General features: G+C 41.4%; 1 protein-coding gene across 2 annotated transcripts in view; it reads right to left on the bottom strand.

Moving 5' to 3' along the window:
* Positions 1-1,728: 1,728 nt before the first annotated feature.
* LOC135251012 (glypican-6-like) overlaps positions 1,729-14,648 on the bottom strand; it is a 204,935-nt gene continuing 192,015 nt past the window's right edge. For both annotated transcript variants that reach the window (XM_064327935.1, XM_064327936.1), the window contains 3 exons: positions 7,830-7,966; positions 5,070-5,245; positions 1,729-2,887 (listed from right to left, as the gene is read on the bottom strand). In XM_064327935.1, the coding sequence (XP_064184005.1) occupies positions 2,682-2,887; positions 5,070-5,245; positions 7,830-7,966 (519 nt within the window). In that variant the 3' untranslated portion in view covers positions 1,729-2,681. The remainder of the gene's footprint in view (positions 2,888-5,069; positions 5,246-7,829; positions 7,967-14,648) is intronic.

The raw sequence follows: 14,648 nt of genomic DNA, 5'->3' as shown, positions 1-14,648 counted from the left end.
ATGACTTTAACAATAAATTATACTGAAAAGAGAAAGGGGATTAATTTTTAAGACTTTATAACATTTTTTGAAGTTGAAGCTTGAAGGGGTGGGGGTTGAGGGCTCATAAGAAGATCTGATTTATTTTGTCTTTCATTTGTAGAATTTATCCGCACAACCATACACATTTCATGACAGTCCCTGTACTCTGCCCTCTGCTGGACATTCCCAGCAGTGCAGCTCATCCCCATGTTATGTACTTGAGTTCGTCATTTCCCTGTTTCCTGTTGCTGGTATTCAGCATCCCTGGGAATTAAGCCTACAGGGGCATACATACACAACCAGTGACTTTCCCCTCCCTTTACATTTCCAGTCCTCACCACAGTTTTCTACAACAGCTTCTGCAGCCCCTATTTCCTTTTTTCACGGGCATTCAGCCTGCATTTCACATAAATAAATCAGCTGTCGGTAAAGAGCAGCAAGCCAAATCTCACTTTCGTCAGTCTACTCATTTCAGTAATACTCAATGATGCGAAACCAAAATTTAATGAAAAGAGATGTACTGAAAGCTTGTCACTGGGGAATTTGCTCACTTTCATATGCAAGTAAGGGTCTGGTGAGAAAGATGCTGAAATCCTCAACATCACTGTTATAAGCCTTAGTCATAGAACAATGTTCAAAGATTAAAATATCCGATACATGAAAGACAAACCTTTCTTTATGGATGTTGTCATCCTGTATTATCAGTATTTTGAGGTAATTTGAGGAATGCACATATGTCTATATTACAAAGGTGCCAGGCTGTGTTTGTCTCAATGTTCTCCAATAATTTACTTTCAGTTTTAAATCAATGAGCAGAGCTTAACTTGCAATGGCCTAACAGAAAGATCTTCATTCATTTCAAAGTGCAGTGGCTACATTCTTCAATGCCTTTGTCATGGCAATACTTTTTTTTCTCTACAAAACACTAAACTGAATAATCAGTCATCACCTCCACTGATTGTAAACAATATCTTTACGATTATCAATAGGACCAAATATATGTAAGCGATTCTTCACTTGTCTGGATCATAATTAAGAATGAAATGCATGTCTTCAAAATATGAAATACACTGTGAACCAGGAACCTGGAGAATGAGTGAGCGATATAGAATACTGGTACTCTTTAAAAGTGAATAGGACAAATTATGAAATGGGGAAGAAAGAAAGTCCAGTAAGTGCAATTTAAAAATAAATGGTTGACAAAACACCTTACATGTTAACAGACATGTCAACCCTGAGCAAATAGATAATAGTTAAAATCTGTGATTACAAAAATAGATGATTAATACTAGACTAAAAAGAAGATTTATTTTGCCTTTGTTTTGTTATAGATGTACACCCACTTTAATGCAGCAACACACTTCCACTTTAAAAATACTTGTATGAAAAGGTTTTCAGATTAGGAATATGAAACACTGCCATGAGCTTGTACAGACTCAGGGCAGGAACGAGAAATAGCAGGGGATGAACATGAACCCTTTATTCTTCTTGAACATAAGAAAACAGTGGAGAAAATTTGGGTGAATGGAAATGCATTATGGGAAATCGTGTTCTTTGAAAATTGTATAAATTAAGAAGTAGGGGTCTGATTTCTCTGTTCAAAACAATATGACATTGTTCTCAGTGAATGGACGCATATTTTTTTCAATACCAGTAGAAAAGTAATGTCTGCATTTGAAAGAAAAGAATGCAGTCATTAGTAACAGCTTGATGAGATATAGCCTGACGTTTACTTCAAATTAATTATTTAAACATGTATAACAACTAAAACATATAATTTATTCATATATAATTATCTTTTGATTTAGAAAAATAAGTCATAGGAATTTATGGTTGCTTTGAAAGCAGATGGAACCAAAAGAGGAGTTTTTTATGAGAACTAGAAGTGATACATTTTGTAGTATGACATGCTCAGCCTATAGAACCCATGGTTACTGTGAACAGGGCCAACACTCTTCATTAAGAAAAAGTCCGCTTTTTACTGATTATTATAATGTGGCCCAGACACAATCTTGTCCTAATTTCTACCATTTAAGCAGGTGTTTTTGTTATAAAATGCCTTTCATGACATGATCTTGAATGTTGCTGAAATGAAAGGAAAATGTTATGCAGAAAATGGAAAGGAACAACAATTGTTTCAATTAATTAACTAAAAGGTAAAGAAAAAGCAAATAAATGCATCGTGAGTAAATTAAATCTGGACCACTGCCTCTATTAAAAGTAAATAGTCGTAAGCGCTCATACATCTGAAGTTGTTACTGATGACTTCTTCATGAATTCTCACAGTGGCAAGTAAAATTCTTCCTTTTCTGTTTCAGGATTGACCGAATGGAAACGATCCCAGGGAATTGCGTCAGCATCCTTAAGATCTCAACACTTATGCTGTATAAACAAAAAAACTTTAAAACAACATCTCGAACACTAGGTTTTCCGGGAGAGCGTCTTCACAAAGTTCTGGAATAATGAGAATGCAGTTTGGCATGTAAAAGTTGCTTGTGATGTCACCAAGCATTCTTTGGGAAAGAAGGGGTTAGCAGGCTGCAAGTGCTGAACTCTTCTGTACAAGTCTTTCTCATTGGGTGGCCGAGCTTGTAGTCCTGTCTGTCTGGGAAGGTAGCAGCGGGATATCAGCTGTCCCAGGTGAGCGCCCCACCCGAATATTATCTCCATTGCCTCTGCAGTGCCAGGGCCGCGAGGGTGAGGATGGCTGCCAGCGCCAGGGAGGAGCCGGGGCGGGCGCCGCCCGACGCCCGCTCGTCGCTCCTGTCCGCGCCCACCACCGGGGCCTCCGGGCTGACGAAGTCGAATTCGGTGACGCAGGCCTCCGTGCACCCACTCCCGCTCCCCGAGCCGCTGCCCTCGTCGCCTGTAAAATAGCGGAACGGCGGTACAGTGGGAAAAGAGCTACGGGCACAGGGCACCCAGCATTGCAGTCTACACTAGTGCTGCTGAAGCCTTTACACTATATGGGCCACATGTCACTGTCTAATGTGGACTGCAAAAACATTAATTTATAACGCAATTATTTTGAGTACAAAACAGCAATTCACACATTGATTTAAACATTCGTATTTATGCATATTATATAAATAAACAGATGAATAAATAAATACCTCATACATTATATATTATTTCCACAGACAACACAATTGGGGTGGCACCATTTGTCTGTTGTGCCACAGGTTGAGAAACTCATCATGTTGCTCTGGGGCACTGTCACCTCCTCTAACCGCAAACGATTCTGTCTGGATCGAGTCAACATCTGTCCTTCAGTTTTGTTAAGTCTCAGATCCAAAGTGTTCTCTTTCTTCACAAACACAGCTTGGCGTCAGCAATAAATGAACTTGAAAAACTATGTTTGTAAAGAAACGAATGGCATGTAGACTCGGATTCACTCGTCAAAGTTAAGGACGGACGTTGATTAAATACAGGCCTCTCCAGATTCAGTCCCCGCGTCTGCCTGGAACACTCTGCTGGGTGCCGTTTGTTTCACTGATGAGAGTGCCGCTCGTCCTGAAAAGCTACGTGCACTGAATGAAAGACGCCATTTTCATCTCACAGCACGCTGCATAGGCTTTCTGTCTGCGTCCAGACTGAAGCAACTCCATTAATAATGAAGCTGCTCAGCTACGCATGCTGAATTCTACAAACTGCTTCCAAAGGAAGAGGAATGGAAAGCTGTTATCTCTCCTTCTCAGCATAGACTAGTTTATGTACAGTGTTAAATCACATCTGATACTGATCTGATATCTCATGGACTGAACTCTGTTAGGGTTAAATTAGTACAAAATACTGTATTTTTCCAGTAAAAAAAAAAAAATGTTTGGGTGAGTGCAACGTGAGTACATTTTTCTGGTAAATAAACTTTTTCTGGTATGATTTGGGTGTGCTAATACTTTTGTAAGGTGATGCTGAAGTCAGTCATTACTTAACGGTGTGATTATCTAAGTAGTCGCCCAATAACTTGAGAAGCATGACACGTGTATCACATCTGGGAACAGCATTTTGTTCTGAACTGGCTTTGTGAAATCCAAACAATCAAGTTAGCAAACAGTCAATCTATTAGAATGACATACAATATACAGAAGAAACTGACTCTTGCAATTATGTTAATTTGTGCACTTCCGTAGCGCATGAAAATTCTCTCTCAGATGTCTGTTTGCTTTTATGTAACAGTAAATATGACGAGCAAGTGAAGAAGACAGGAGAACTTTGCACATCATAATAAATGTATGACTTTCTTTTCTGACTCCTTATTCTCTTTGGTACTCGCTGTAAAGTAAATGTGATTCATAATTCATGTGTTTCTTTTAACAGGCACCCCATTGATTTTTCCCCTGTTGCTGCAACATTGAGAGCCTGAAGACTACTGTTTGTGTTCCTTGGATAAATCAAATTGATTATACTCACAGAGGAAATAAAAAAGGAAATGCAGAGCACACTAAATTGGTGTTACTGAAAACTTAAAATTGTCCAGATTTAAGTTTGAACTGCAAGGCAGTTACCACACCCAATGGTTTTAAAGCAGATGTGCACATCTATTTTCAACAGCACAGTTATTATACCTGATTCATTACGTTTCTGGTAAGATTTGGATGTTTCCAATTAATTCATATAATACATTTTATTTATAATAGATTTTAAAATAAATGATTGCTTCCTTTTAAATGAGCAGCCTCAAAAACAAAGGATACACCTGCATTCAATTTTCATTTGAAATTCAGTCTTTGCCTGTTCCTGACCAGATGGCAATGTATCATAATGGTAAGGAAATTGTGCTTGTAACAGCAAAGTTTTAGATTTGATTCCCAGGTGTGGCACTGCCGTTGCATTTCTTGAGCAAAGTCCTTAACCTGAATATCTTCAGTAAAACATCCAGCTGCATACATTGATTGTATGTAAGGAATGAAAGCTATGCGAACCACTCAGAATAAGCTACAGTAGCATCTGCTACTGTAAACCCATAAAATAAAATGGCCAGCATGCTGCAGCTCACATGTAGTTGTCCATGACTAATAGAAGGAATTTCTAGAGCAGGCGTGACTCACTGGAATCTTGGAAGTAGATGTCATTGCCATTGTAAGCATTCTTTAGTTTGTTGGTCATAACTTTGAGGGCCATGATTTGCTGACGGATGAAAGTGTCCGGCCGGGTAATGTCCACCTCCACCTCGGGATTGTTCATCTGGTTCGTCAGACCGTCTTTCAGAACGTCAGGAAAATACCTGGGCCGGGTAAAAATTAACATTCATTTCATTCACACGACAGAGAAGCTAGAAGAAGAAGAAAAAAAATCATTATTCGTTTGTAATTATTTCCTCAGGCCCTAATCGTTGGTGACGTACGCAGTTTACGCTGTATAAATATTTCATGCGACGGCAAAATGAAAATACCTTGCCAAGGGCTTCCACAGCCCTTCAACCTGCCCTGTCTGAATTGGAGCCTTGTGACTGCGAGTCAATTTCTGTTAGCCCTACGCTACCGTGCGGCGCCCTGTCACATAAACCCAATTTGATTTCGAGGCAGCGCCGTCGGCATGAACTCGCTAAGGTTTCTCACGCACTTAAACTCAGAAGTCTGGTATGTAGGATTTAACAGGGGTGTTTAAACAGATCTGCTTTGCTCAAATGTTATACGTACACACTTGGAGCGCTTAGAAGGAGCAAATAGGTTTGTAAATGGCGGTTTTTGAAAAAGCAATTAAGCGAAATCCAAGCAAAATCAGCTCCTAGTGAAGAAAAAATGCACATGGAACATTCAAGCATCTCAGAAACAGAGCACCATTAAATATCAGACAAAAAACTTGGACAGCATAGTCAAGTATATTCTGTGGGTTCTCTTCCCTGCCCCCCCTCCCCCTCCAAACCCCCCCCCCCAAAAAAAAAGTACACTCCCTCTCTTGTGTCATAAATGGAGTGAGCTGGCATACTCCTGATCCTGATGAAGGGGCTGCACTCCAGGGTGGATTTCTACACCATCTAAAAATTCCCTTGAGAAAAGTTGAGAGCATAATCAGTTCCTAGTTATATTATCACCCACTTCCTGCCACCTATGGTGGCCGTGGCACTAATCTTTTAGTTCATTGATTCCTACAGCAGTTCCCCGAGCTTCCTCATGTTCCCTCCTTCAATTAAAGGGAGCTACACTGTGTCTATGACTGCTGTGACAAAAGAAATTCGTACCTTTGAGGAGGCGATCAAACAGACATTTCGAGCTGTGAGACCCAGCGCATTGGCAGAAAACTACAAGCAGCGAGCATGTTAAGAACTTAATAAGCCTGTAAAATGTCTCCTTTAATACAACAGACAGTCGAGAATATCAGAGAAGAAAGACTTTCTTGTAAACCTATCAGATTAGGATCAAGAACACGTCTGTCACTGTGGTGAAAGAAAACACCCCCAATATTCCAAAATCAAGGATAATTAACCTGGATGGTTCTATGTCAGTGAGACGGGAACTACCTCAAAAAGGCTTGCGGATTGATCGTGCCAAAAGTGTGGAGAATTCAAAGCGCATGGCACTAACCGAGAAATTCTAGGGCTGTTTATGCCTCCATCTGGTGGTATGATCTCTTTATGTCAAAGCAGAGAGAGAAGTAGACTTCTGCCAAGCTTCCTGGCACCTTGTTAAACCAGATGTCCACAAACATCACGCAGTGGTGGTGCATGGTACTCTCTTTCAAATGGTAAGGACACCTGCCCCAATTACATTGTATTTATCTACGTGCCCATGACTAGTGAGTTCAATGGAATAACATTGCTGTCAAAATATTGCATATAAACTGTAAGAGGCCGGTTTTCCACATTGTCATTGTTCATAAAAATTGCATTTGCTCAAGAATGATTTATAAATGTGTAATGAGATATTAATACCAGAGTTATGCATGGTTTTATGGAGACTAAGGATTATGGTCTTTGTGTCAAGGGTAACTGAGGTTTTAAAGGCAACATGGGTATCTACGTAAGCAGATTGCCAGCTGGAATGGCTTGCAAACAGACTAGCTGTCAGCAGTTCCTACTTTCACCATTACAGGTACTAACATAAACGAAGCTCCACCTTGACTTTGCTCCCTCTGTGACACAATGGGTATTTCAACGATGCCTGAAAATTGTCATATAGATTGGTTCACAACATGAATCATTTTTAGAATAGAAGAAGGTGCAGTGCAACTAGATTAAACTGGTATAGTCATGAAGGCTGATGCAACTGGCCTTTTGAGAGTGAAGTTATGTCGTAATCTTAATGGTTCTAACCATTTCCTTCTCCTGAATACTGGAATAACAGATGGGGGAAAGTTAAGCACAGCAGATTGCCTCTCCCATAATGTGACACAGCAGCATTTAAACTAATTTATCCACCAATTTTGGTGCTAATGGAATTAGTTCCACACTGCAGTAGTAGGCTGGTCATAAAACATCAAACAAATGTAAAACTAACAAATATCACTCTAGGCAGAAAGGTTGTTGTGGAGTGACGTTTCTGTGCAGCAAACTCCATTGAGGAAAAGGAAATCTCTCATTTTCTCTCTCTGTTTGCCTCTCTCTCTCACTCTGTTTTTCCTTCTCTCTCTTTTTATATCTCTAGCAGCCACTTTCTCCCTATCTCCTCTCTTTCACTCTCTCTACCTCTCTCTCTCTCTCCCTCCTCTCTCTCTCACCCTCCCCTTTCTCCTCTCTCTCTCTCTTTCTCTCTCGCTCACTCTCTCTCCCTTGCAGAGACATCATCATGTGGTCTGTAGAGTGATTTGTAAACATGCCATGGCCTTTGCCCTGGTGCCAGACCCTGGTGGTGACAGTGCCCGTACAGTACCTGCCCTTACTGTGCCCGTTCCAGCACTGTTCCTCATTGGACTCGCCAGCTGTCACTTTGTCCTCCAAGCATATGCCATCGGGTAGGGTGGCCCAGAACTTCTTGGACTGCTTAAGCTTCTCTTTAATGTCGATCACCTGGGCAAAGGCAGGAAATGAAAGATTAATTGTAATGAATTTGCTTGGTAATAAGAAATAGCTGGAAGTAATGGAAATGAACAGCCTCTGACTTTCCCTTTATTGGAAACAAGATGAAGGATACTGCAAATGTTAGCGTGAGCATGCAGACTTGGCACTAGCGTATTAGCAATTAGCACTTCCGTGTCAGTGCTTATACTGTGCTCAGATTAGTCATTAAATTGTCTAATGGCATTTAATTCTGCCCCATATGGTAAAGGTCTAGCTAAGTGAGGTAAAACTCTTCAATTGATGAGACAAATTAGGCAACAAATATATCACAGTGAGCATACTGAACAATTAATGCATTTTTTTATGCACTTTCATAACACATCACTTCCTTTATTAATATCACAATTAGTCATATTCAGATATTAAACCTCCAATTGACCTCAAAAATGACTGTATCCTCAAAAATGATCCATTTACTGGGATGTTTATTGTTTGTTGATGTCATAGAATACACTACTTTAAAGATTGTGAACCAGAGGATGCACTTGTCATCCTAATGGCGACCTTGAAAGAACAGCATGGCTATATGATGCTAATCAGACTCCTACAATGTTGTGAAGCGCCTCCTCTGGGTTGACCAGGGGTTTGCAGATACAGTGTTTCAGTTAAGCAGCAGCAAATTCCCCCAGTTTCTGTAAATTAGATACGAGAGCTTGTGCTGATGAGTTCTGCAACGCCAGTCTGTGGACGCAACCGTCGGTGAAGCCATCTCTCCGGGCTAACGATCCTGTTTGTTTATTACTGAACATCACAGGGGATATAATTGGTATTAATGAAGTGCAGAACACTAAAAAAAAACAAAACAAACAGATTGATGTTTATCAGTGTATCTAGATCCATTACAACTCGGCTCATAAATAAACAGCTGTCTCATCTCCTCATATAGTATAAGATTCCACTGAGATTCCATTTCATAGCGAGTACAGATTAGATTTAATCAATTGGTCCTTAACTCTGGCAATTACTAAGTCTTTTTTCTATTATTTTTTATTACAACCACTATTTAGGAAGTTGAGACATTACCAAACTTGTAAAACTGTTTTGAAGAGGAAAAATGTACTCAGTGGCGTGATATGAGTATCAGCAACATTTGAACAAAAATGGTCCTGTTTAGTCTTTGCCCTTTTACAGCAAATCTTTGCTAAAATTAATGATCAGCCACTTATGTTGAAAAGCACAAAGGTGAGCTTGTCTAAAGCACTGCTGTTGCCATGTAACCACCAACAAGAAGGCGCAGTCAATTACGGGCGCTGGTAAAATAAAACACAATTGATCACCGCAATGCTACGGCGTGAACTCAACCGCTTTCTTCATGAACAAAGGTTGCTACTAGTACCGCAGTGTTGAGAAAAAGCGAGCAGGGAGTTGACCTCTGGGCTAGCGGTCTAGAGCAGACGGGTCCAATTTTCTAAGAGAACCTCAGCTGAGAAGTCAGCTGAGAGAGGGAGAGAGAGCGATCCTGTCATTCGGGGATCCCTGTCACACGTGGGCGGCTGAGGAGAAAATGAACCGAGGCCTCGGGTATAACATGAAAGCGCCCGGGCTGATAACGCGGCCCTGCCTGCCACAGCGTTTGATGTGGTAAACCTGTCACGAGGACACCGAAGCTGTTCTGGCTCAGTCCGCCCAACCTCGGGTTTCTGATTCACATAATTCCGACATCACTGACCTTTTCAAAACCGTCCCCCTACAGAGTCAACACGCGGGCTTGACGGACCGATCAGATCATAAGGAATGAAATGAAGAGCACCCGGGGCCGTTCTCTGATAAAATTACATACCCAGCTGACATTTGTCCTAACACACCTGAATTCGAAGCTCGGATATTAAAAGCAGGAGGACTGCCTACTTGTGTTCATCTCATCACTGCGCCCTCCTCTGTCAGTTTGAGAGTGCTGAAAGTCATGTGACGCTAGCTGCTGCACCTGTTCACGCTGATGGATGAGACTGAGGGTTCTGATTGGTCGGATGGGGGTCGCCGCTGCGTGGAGCAATGCTTCCTGCAGGCTGAGAACTCTCCCTCCCAGAGCAAACCTACAGCCAGTTACATGCTACCATGCAGGGCTGCCAGTCAGAGTTGAGACTGGCATGGTCTGGATGCCATACCAAACATTTGGCACATCCTTTATGAACTAGAAAAATGAGCTATGAGCTATCCTGCAACTCCCATTCCCAGAACTGGACAATTTTTGTGTTAAAGTTGTTTTTCCACATGATGTACCATTTACAAGGCGGTTGGCAGGCATTTCAAAAAAGAACATAAAAAAACATCAAAGGTTACAAAATAGAGATTGCAAAACCAAGCTTCAAAATAAATGGTTCTGGAGGAAGTAACAACTATTTCAAGATGTACAACATGATTCCAAGACAACACATGTAGAGTACAAGAAAGATTCACAAGTGCTTGTTCCAAGCAAACATTTTCTAACAGTACAATTATAGGTGATGTTAATAAAGAGCACAACATAACACAATTTTGTCATTTTTTTTCTGAAAATAGACTTGTTCTTCTCTGGGAACAGATGTGCTCAGACTGTGACAGACAAAGCCGCCGCATCAAATCCCCCCCCCCCCCCCACCATTACGGGACAAGTCCCAACACATAGGACTCCAGAGCTCGACGACCAGGATTGCTAATCTCCCCGAATCCCACTCACTTGGAGGGGCTTCTGGAGAGTTCTGAAAGGAAAGAGCTTTGTGAGACTAAGCGGAAGGGAGCTGGAAGAGGGGCTGCAGAGTGACTGTTTCCGCGGTGACGGAGCCTCTGATTTAAACAGCTGCGAGCGCCACGTGCTTAATCGCTGTTACTGAGAAGCCTCCAACTGCTCTGACAATCACTGTGCTCGCCACATACTGGCATTCAGCTACTGTTTTTGCAATAGGTTTTATGACCTTGATGTTTATAGACATCATAAAAAAGCACTGGAATATATTTATGCCTTCATGCTCCACAGCTAACAAATTAATTTAGCTATGCCATTGTGTAACTATAGCTGCGGCCTTAATAGACCATTACTTTTTGTATTCAGACTATGACTTTCAATGCTATTCAAACAGATATTTATTGAAAATGGAATATGGCATGAGTCATATTTATACAAAAGGAAAAATTCAGAACTCTTCTTCAACATCTTTTTGTGGGGAAATCGATTAAACAGTCTGATTTTACATCAAGGGTTTCTGCCTATGAAAGAAGGAAGAGATACATGCTTTCTCCTGCAGGCATCATACACATATGTTATTGTCGTTGTTGCTTTGATGAGTAGTCTTTCACACCATTGGACATCGCTGAACATTTAAACTTCACCAACAGGACTGATCTGCTTTCACTGAAAGAGTCAGTTTTACAACCACTAGATGGCACTACTATTCTTTGTGGCGAGAATTATAACAAACGGTGGTTTTTGGCATATTTATAGTATAACTCAATCCAGACAAACATATGCAATATCATTTTAAAATACAGCAATGTTTCCACTAATTATTTTACTTCCAGTTATACTTGCATATTAGTGTAGATCACAGTAAATGTTCCAGGTTAATAGAAAAACACACTCTATTATCAATCTGACATGTACCAAAGAACCAAGGAAACATTGGGTTTCTTTCTACCATATATATAGTTTACAACCTCCTGTTGGTTTTCTAAAATGAAACTGTAACAGCATTGTAAAACAGCAAATGTGATTTGTTTCAGTAATTATTAATGTCATTGATTCGTAGAGGGAACTAAACTGAATTTAAAAATCCAAAATGATAATTGGAAAGCAAACCAACATTAATATCAAAATAATAAGCTATAGACGAAAGCGCACCATTTACTGCAAGGCATGACAAACAATTAACTGAACTGAAAAAATGGAAAATAACGTAAATGGAGGAATTCAGTTTTAATAGAGCAGAGAGGCGTATTCCTAGTGACTGACAAAATATTTGGAGCAGTGCAAATGTCAAGAGCAGGAAGCCAGTCCAGGGTTCCGCAGAATATATGCAAAAAGGAGGCTATTACCTGACAGGGGGCATATTGGCAAAGTTAATCAGTGTCCTACTGCATAATGTACGTGTGAGGTGGGAAAGAGGGGCAGGGCCTGGATGGGGGTGTGGGGATGGTGGGGAGGTGGGGTGGGGGTGGGTTGAGAGCAGGCGGCTACCTTCCGTATGACACAGAAACGAGGCAGAGTGAAAAAGAGAAATCAGGGTAGGGGGAAACGCTCTAATGTGTTCTGACCTCGCTGCTCCACACGTGCCAATGGTCCACAATTGGAGCAATTAGCATTAAAATTTAAACTCCGCCGTGCAGCAGGTGGTTGGAGCAGACTGAAATGACTCGATGGAGGCTCCGGTTTAACCCCTCAGGCGCCGGCCTTTGTTGTTTCCCGACTCGCTCGACCCACGGCTGTTATTGACGAATTGCATCTTCGGGGCTACGCAAGGGGCGTGAGGGAGATAATCAATAAAGCCTCCTCAGATAGGAAATCGGACAGTGTTGATTTACGCTAAGCCAGGGAATTCTGGGTGATGTCTCTCTTTCCATCCATTTCCTTCAGCCTTGCCCGCAGCCGTTGTTTTTCAATCAACTGGCAAAAAAATAAGACCCATTAAATTATCAGAGTGATAAATGTGGTGATCTTTGTGAAGATCAGGAAATAAATCCGGTCATTCTGCACTGCCTCTTTTTTTTTATTAATTCTGCTAAAAAGAGGAGAAATAAACTTTCTTTTCTCAAACTGGCCCGTGTCCCGCCCAGTTCAATATCTCCCATGAGCCTCTGTGTGGGTCATCATGACGGGATTTGTGGGTTGTCAATGTGCCGCAGCGTTTCTATCTCAGAAAAAGAGCCCGCCTCTGTGATATGAAATCATTTCATGTATAATCCATTGCCCTTTGAAGGGCAGTCTTTGATATTCCGGGCTAATGATGGAGCGTAATGCCTGCAGTGGATGTTTGCCTGGTACTGATCCAAATTGAAAGGCACTCTTCCCTCGCGTGCGCGGATCCAGGACAGTCCAGACCGCGGCCATGCCCTAGTTTGCAAAGGAACAGACATCAAGGAAACATCCTCATTTACAGCCGGAGGATTAAAAGAACAGCCGCGTAGCCCCACAATTTGGTCTGTGTTAAAATGAAATGAATGCCATTTCCCCCGCTTTTTTAACGCATTCTTTTTTATTCAGGACCAGAATTTAGCCCTGCCCGTTTGCCGTTTGACATTGCTTTGAAGAACGGAAGAATGGATGTTATTGTTGCGACAGACTTTAAATGGAAAGAGCACGCTCTGTTAATAGAAATATGGGGCAAAATGAGAACAAAGCAAATCCTTGAATTTAATTCTTGTTGTCAATTCCATATTAATATCCTGGTGTGCAATATATGTTGCTATCTTTATACATTTATAAAACCAAGTGTTTTGAAACAGTAAAACGGTTTTACAGATTTCAGCTTGAAGTAATCACACTGCTTCCTCTCCTCAGGAATAGGGAGCGGCATTACCTGTGGGAAACCAAGAGGTCTGACTAATCGATATAAACAGCAGTTGTGTGATTTACTGCTGCAGTAAACATCATTAAAAAGCAACCTGTTGTGTAATTATGCCAGAATTAATGTCTATGGCCATAGCTGTTTTTCCACGCTTCAGCCAATGGAAATGTAGACACAGATTGGAAATGCAAACATATTATCCTGAAATGTTACCCTCAAAGATACGTAGATAACTTATTAGGTATTAGGTATACAACAGTCCAGTTCCACAATTAACATTTAAGTTAAGTAAGTATATATGTATGCATGTATGCATGTGATTTTTCATCTTTAGCAGCCCGAGCCAGTTGAATTCTAGTTGGAAGAAGCACATATTGGAAATGTTTTTGATCTCTCATAACACACACACGCACGCACGCCACGCACGCACACACACGCACGCACGCACGCACGCACGCGCGCGCACGCACGCACGCACGCACGCACGCACGCACGCACACGCACACACACACACACACACAAAGCAAACCAAAACTACATGTGAATTGTTAGTGCTGCTGTACATTTCCGTGGATGTGTGATGTCCTGTTTCTCAGTGTAATTCATTATGTATTGGTTTAGCCTGGTTTACACTGAGTCATGCCCAAAGCCTTCATTTGCCTCCAGCCCTGCAAACCGCAAAACTCAAGTTCAAGAATAAAGCAAAAGCTGTGAAAAAAAACCAATGCATTCATGCTTTAACAGTGTTAACTCAGTTTAACAGTCTGACATTCAACCAAGACCATGTTGACAGCATTAACAATTTAATTAAAGCTTTGCTTCTTTGCAGCTCCCACTAGTTTTGTTCTCTCAGAAAACGATGCAAATCTTTTTTTTTAATCAATCAATCAACTTCAACTGATTTGGCCAAGCATTTATTTATTTTTCTTCTTCGGCAACGCAGACACGCGAGGAGCTGTGCTGTGTAATTAAATTCCGCTCGGCTGCCCTCGTCCATTTTCTAAATCAAATGACGCCGTTCTCCTGGTCTGAAGCCAAAAGTCGCAGCCCCAGCCTCTCTGCCAAAGGGCTCGACCTCTTTTTACAGCCTGCGACAGGAGCGGCTCTGATGTCGGCAGACGGCCCTTCGGGGCGAGGCCTTTGACAGAGACCCG

The sequence above is a fragment of the Anguilla rostrata genome, chromosome 3 (genome assembly GCF_018555375.3).
Source record: "Anguilla rostrata isolate EN2019 chromosome 3, ASM1855537v3, whole genome shotgun sequence".
NCBI lineage: Eukaryota > Metazoa > Chordata > Actinopteri > Anguilliformes > Anguillidae > Anguilla > Anguilla rostrata.
The sequence above is the reverse complement of the archived record's forward strand: the minus strand, read 5'-3'. Positions and strand labels throughout refer to the sequence as shown.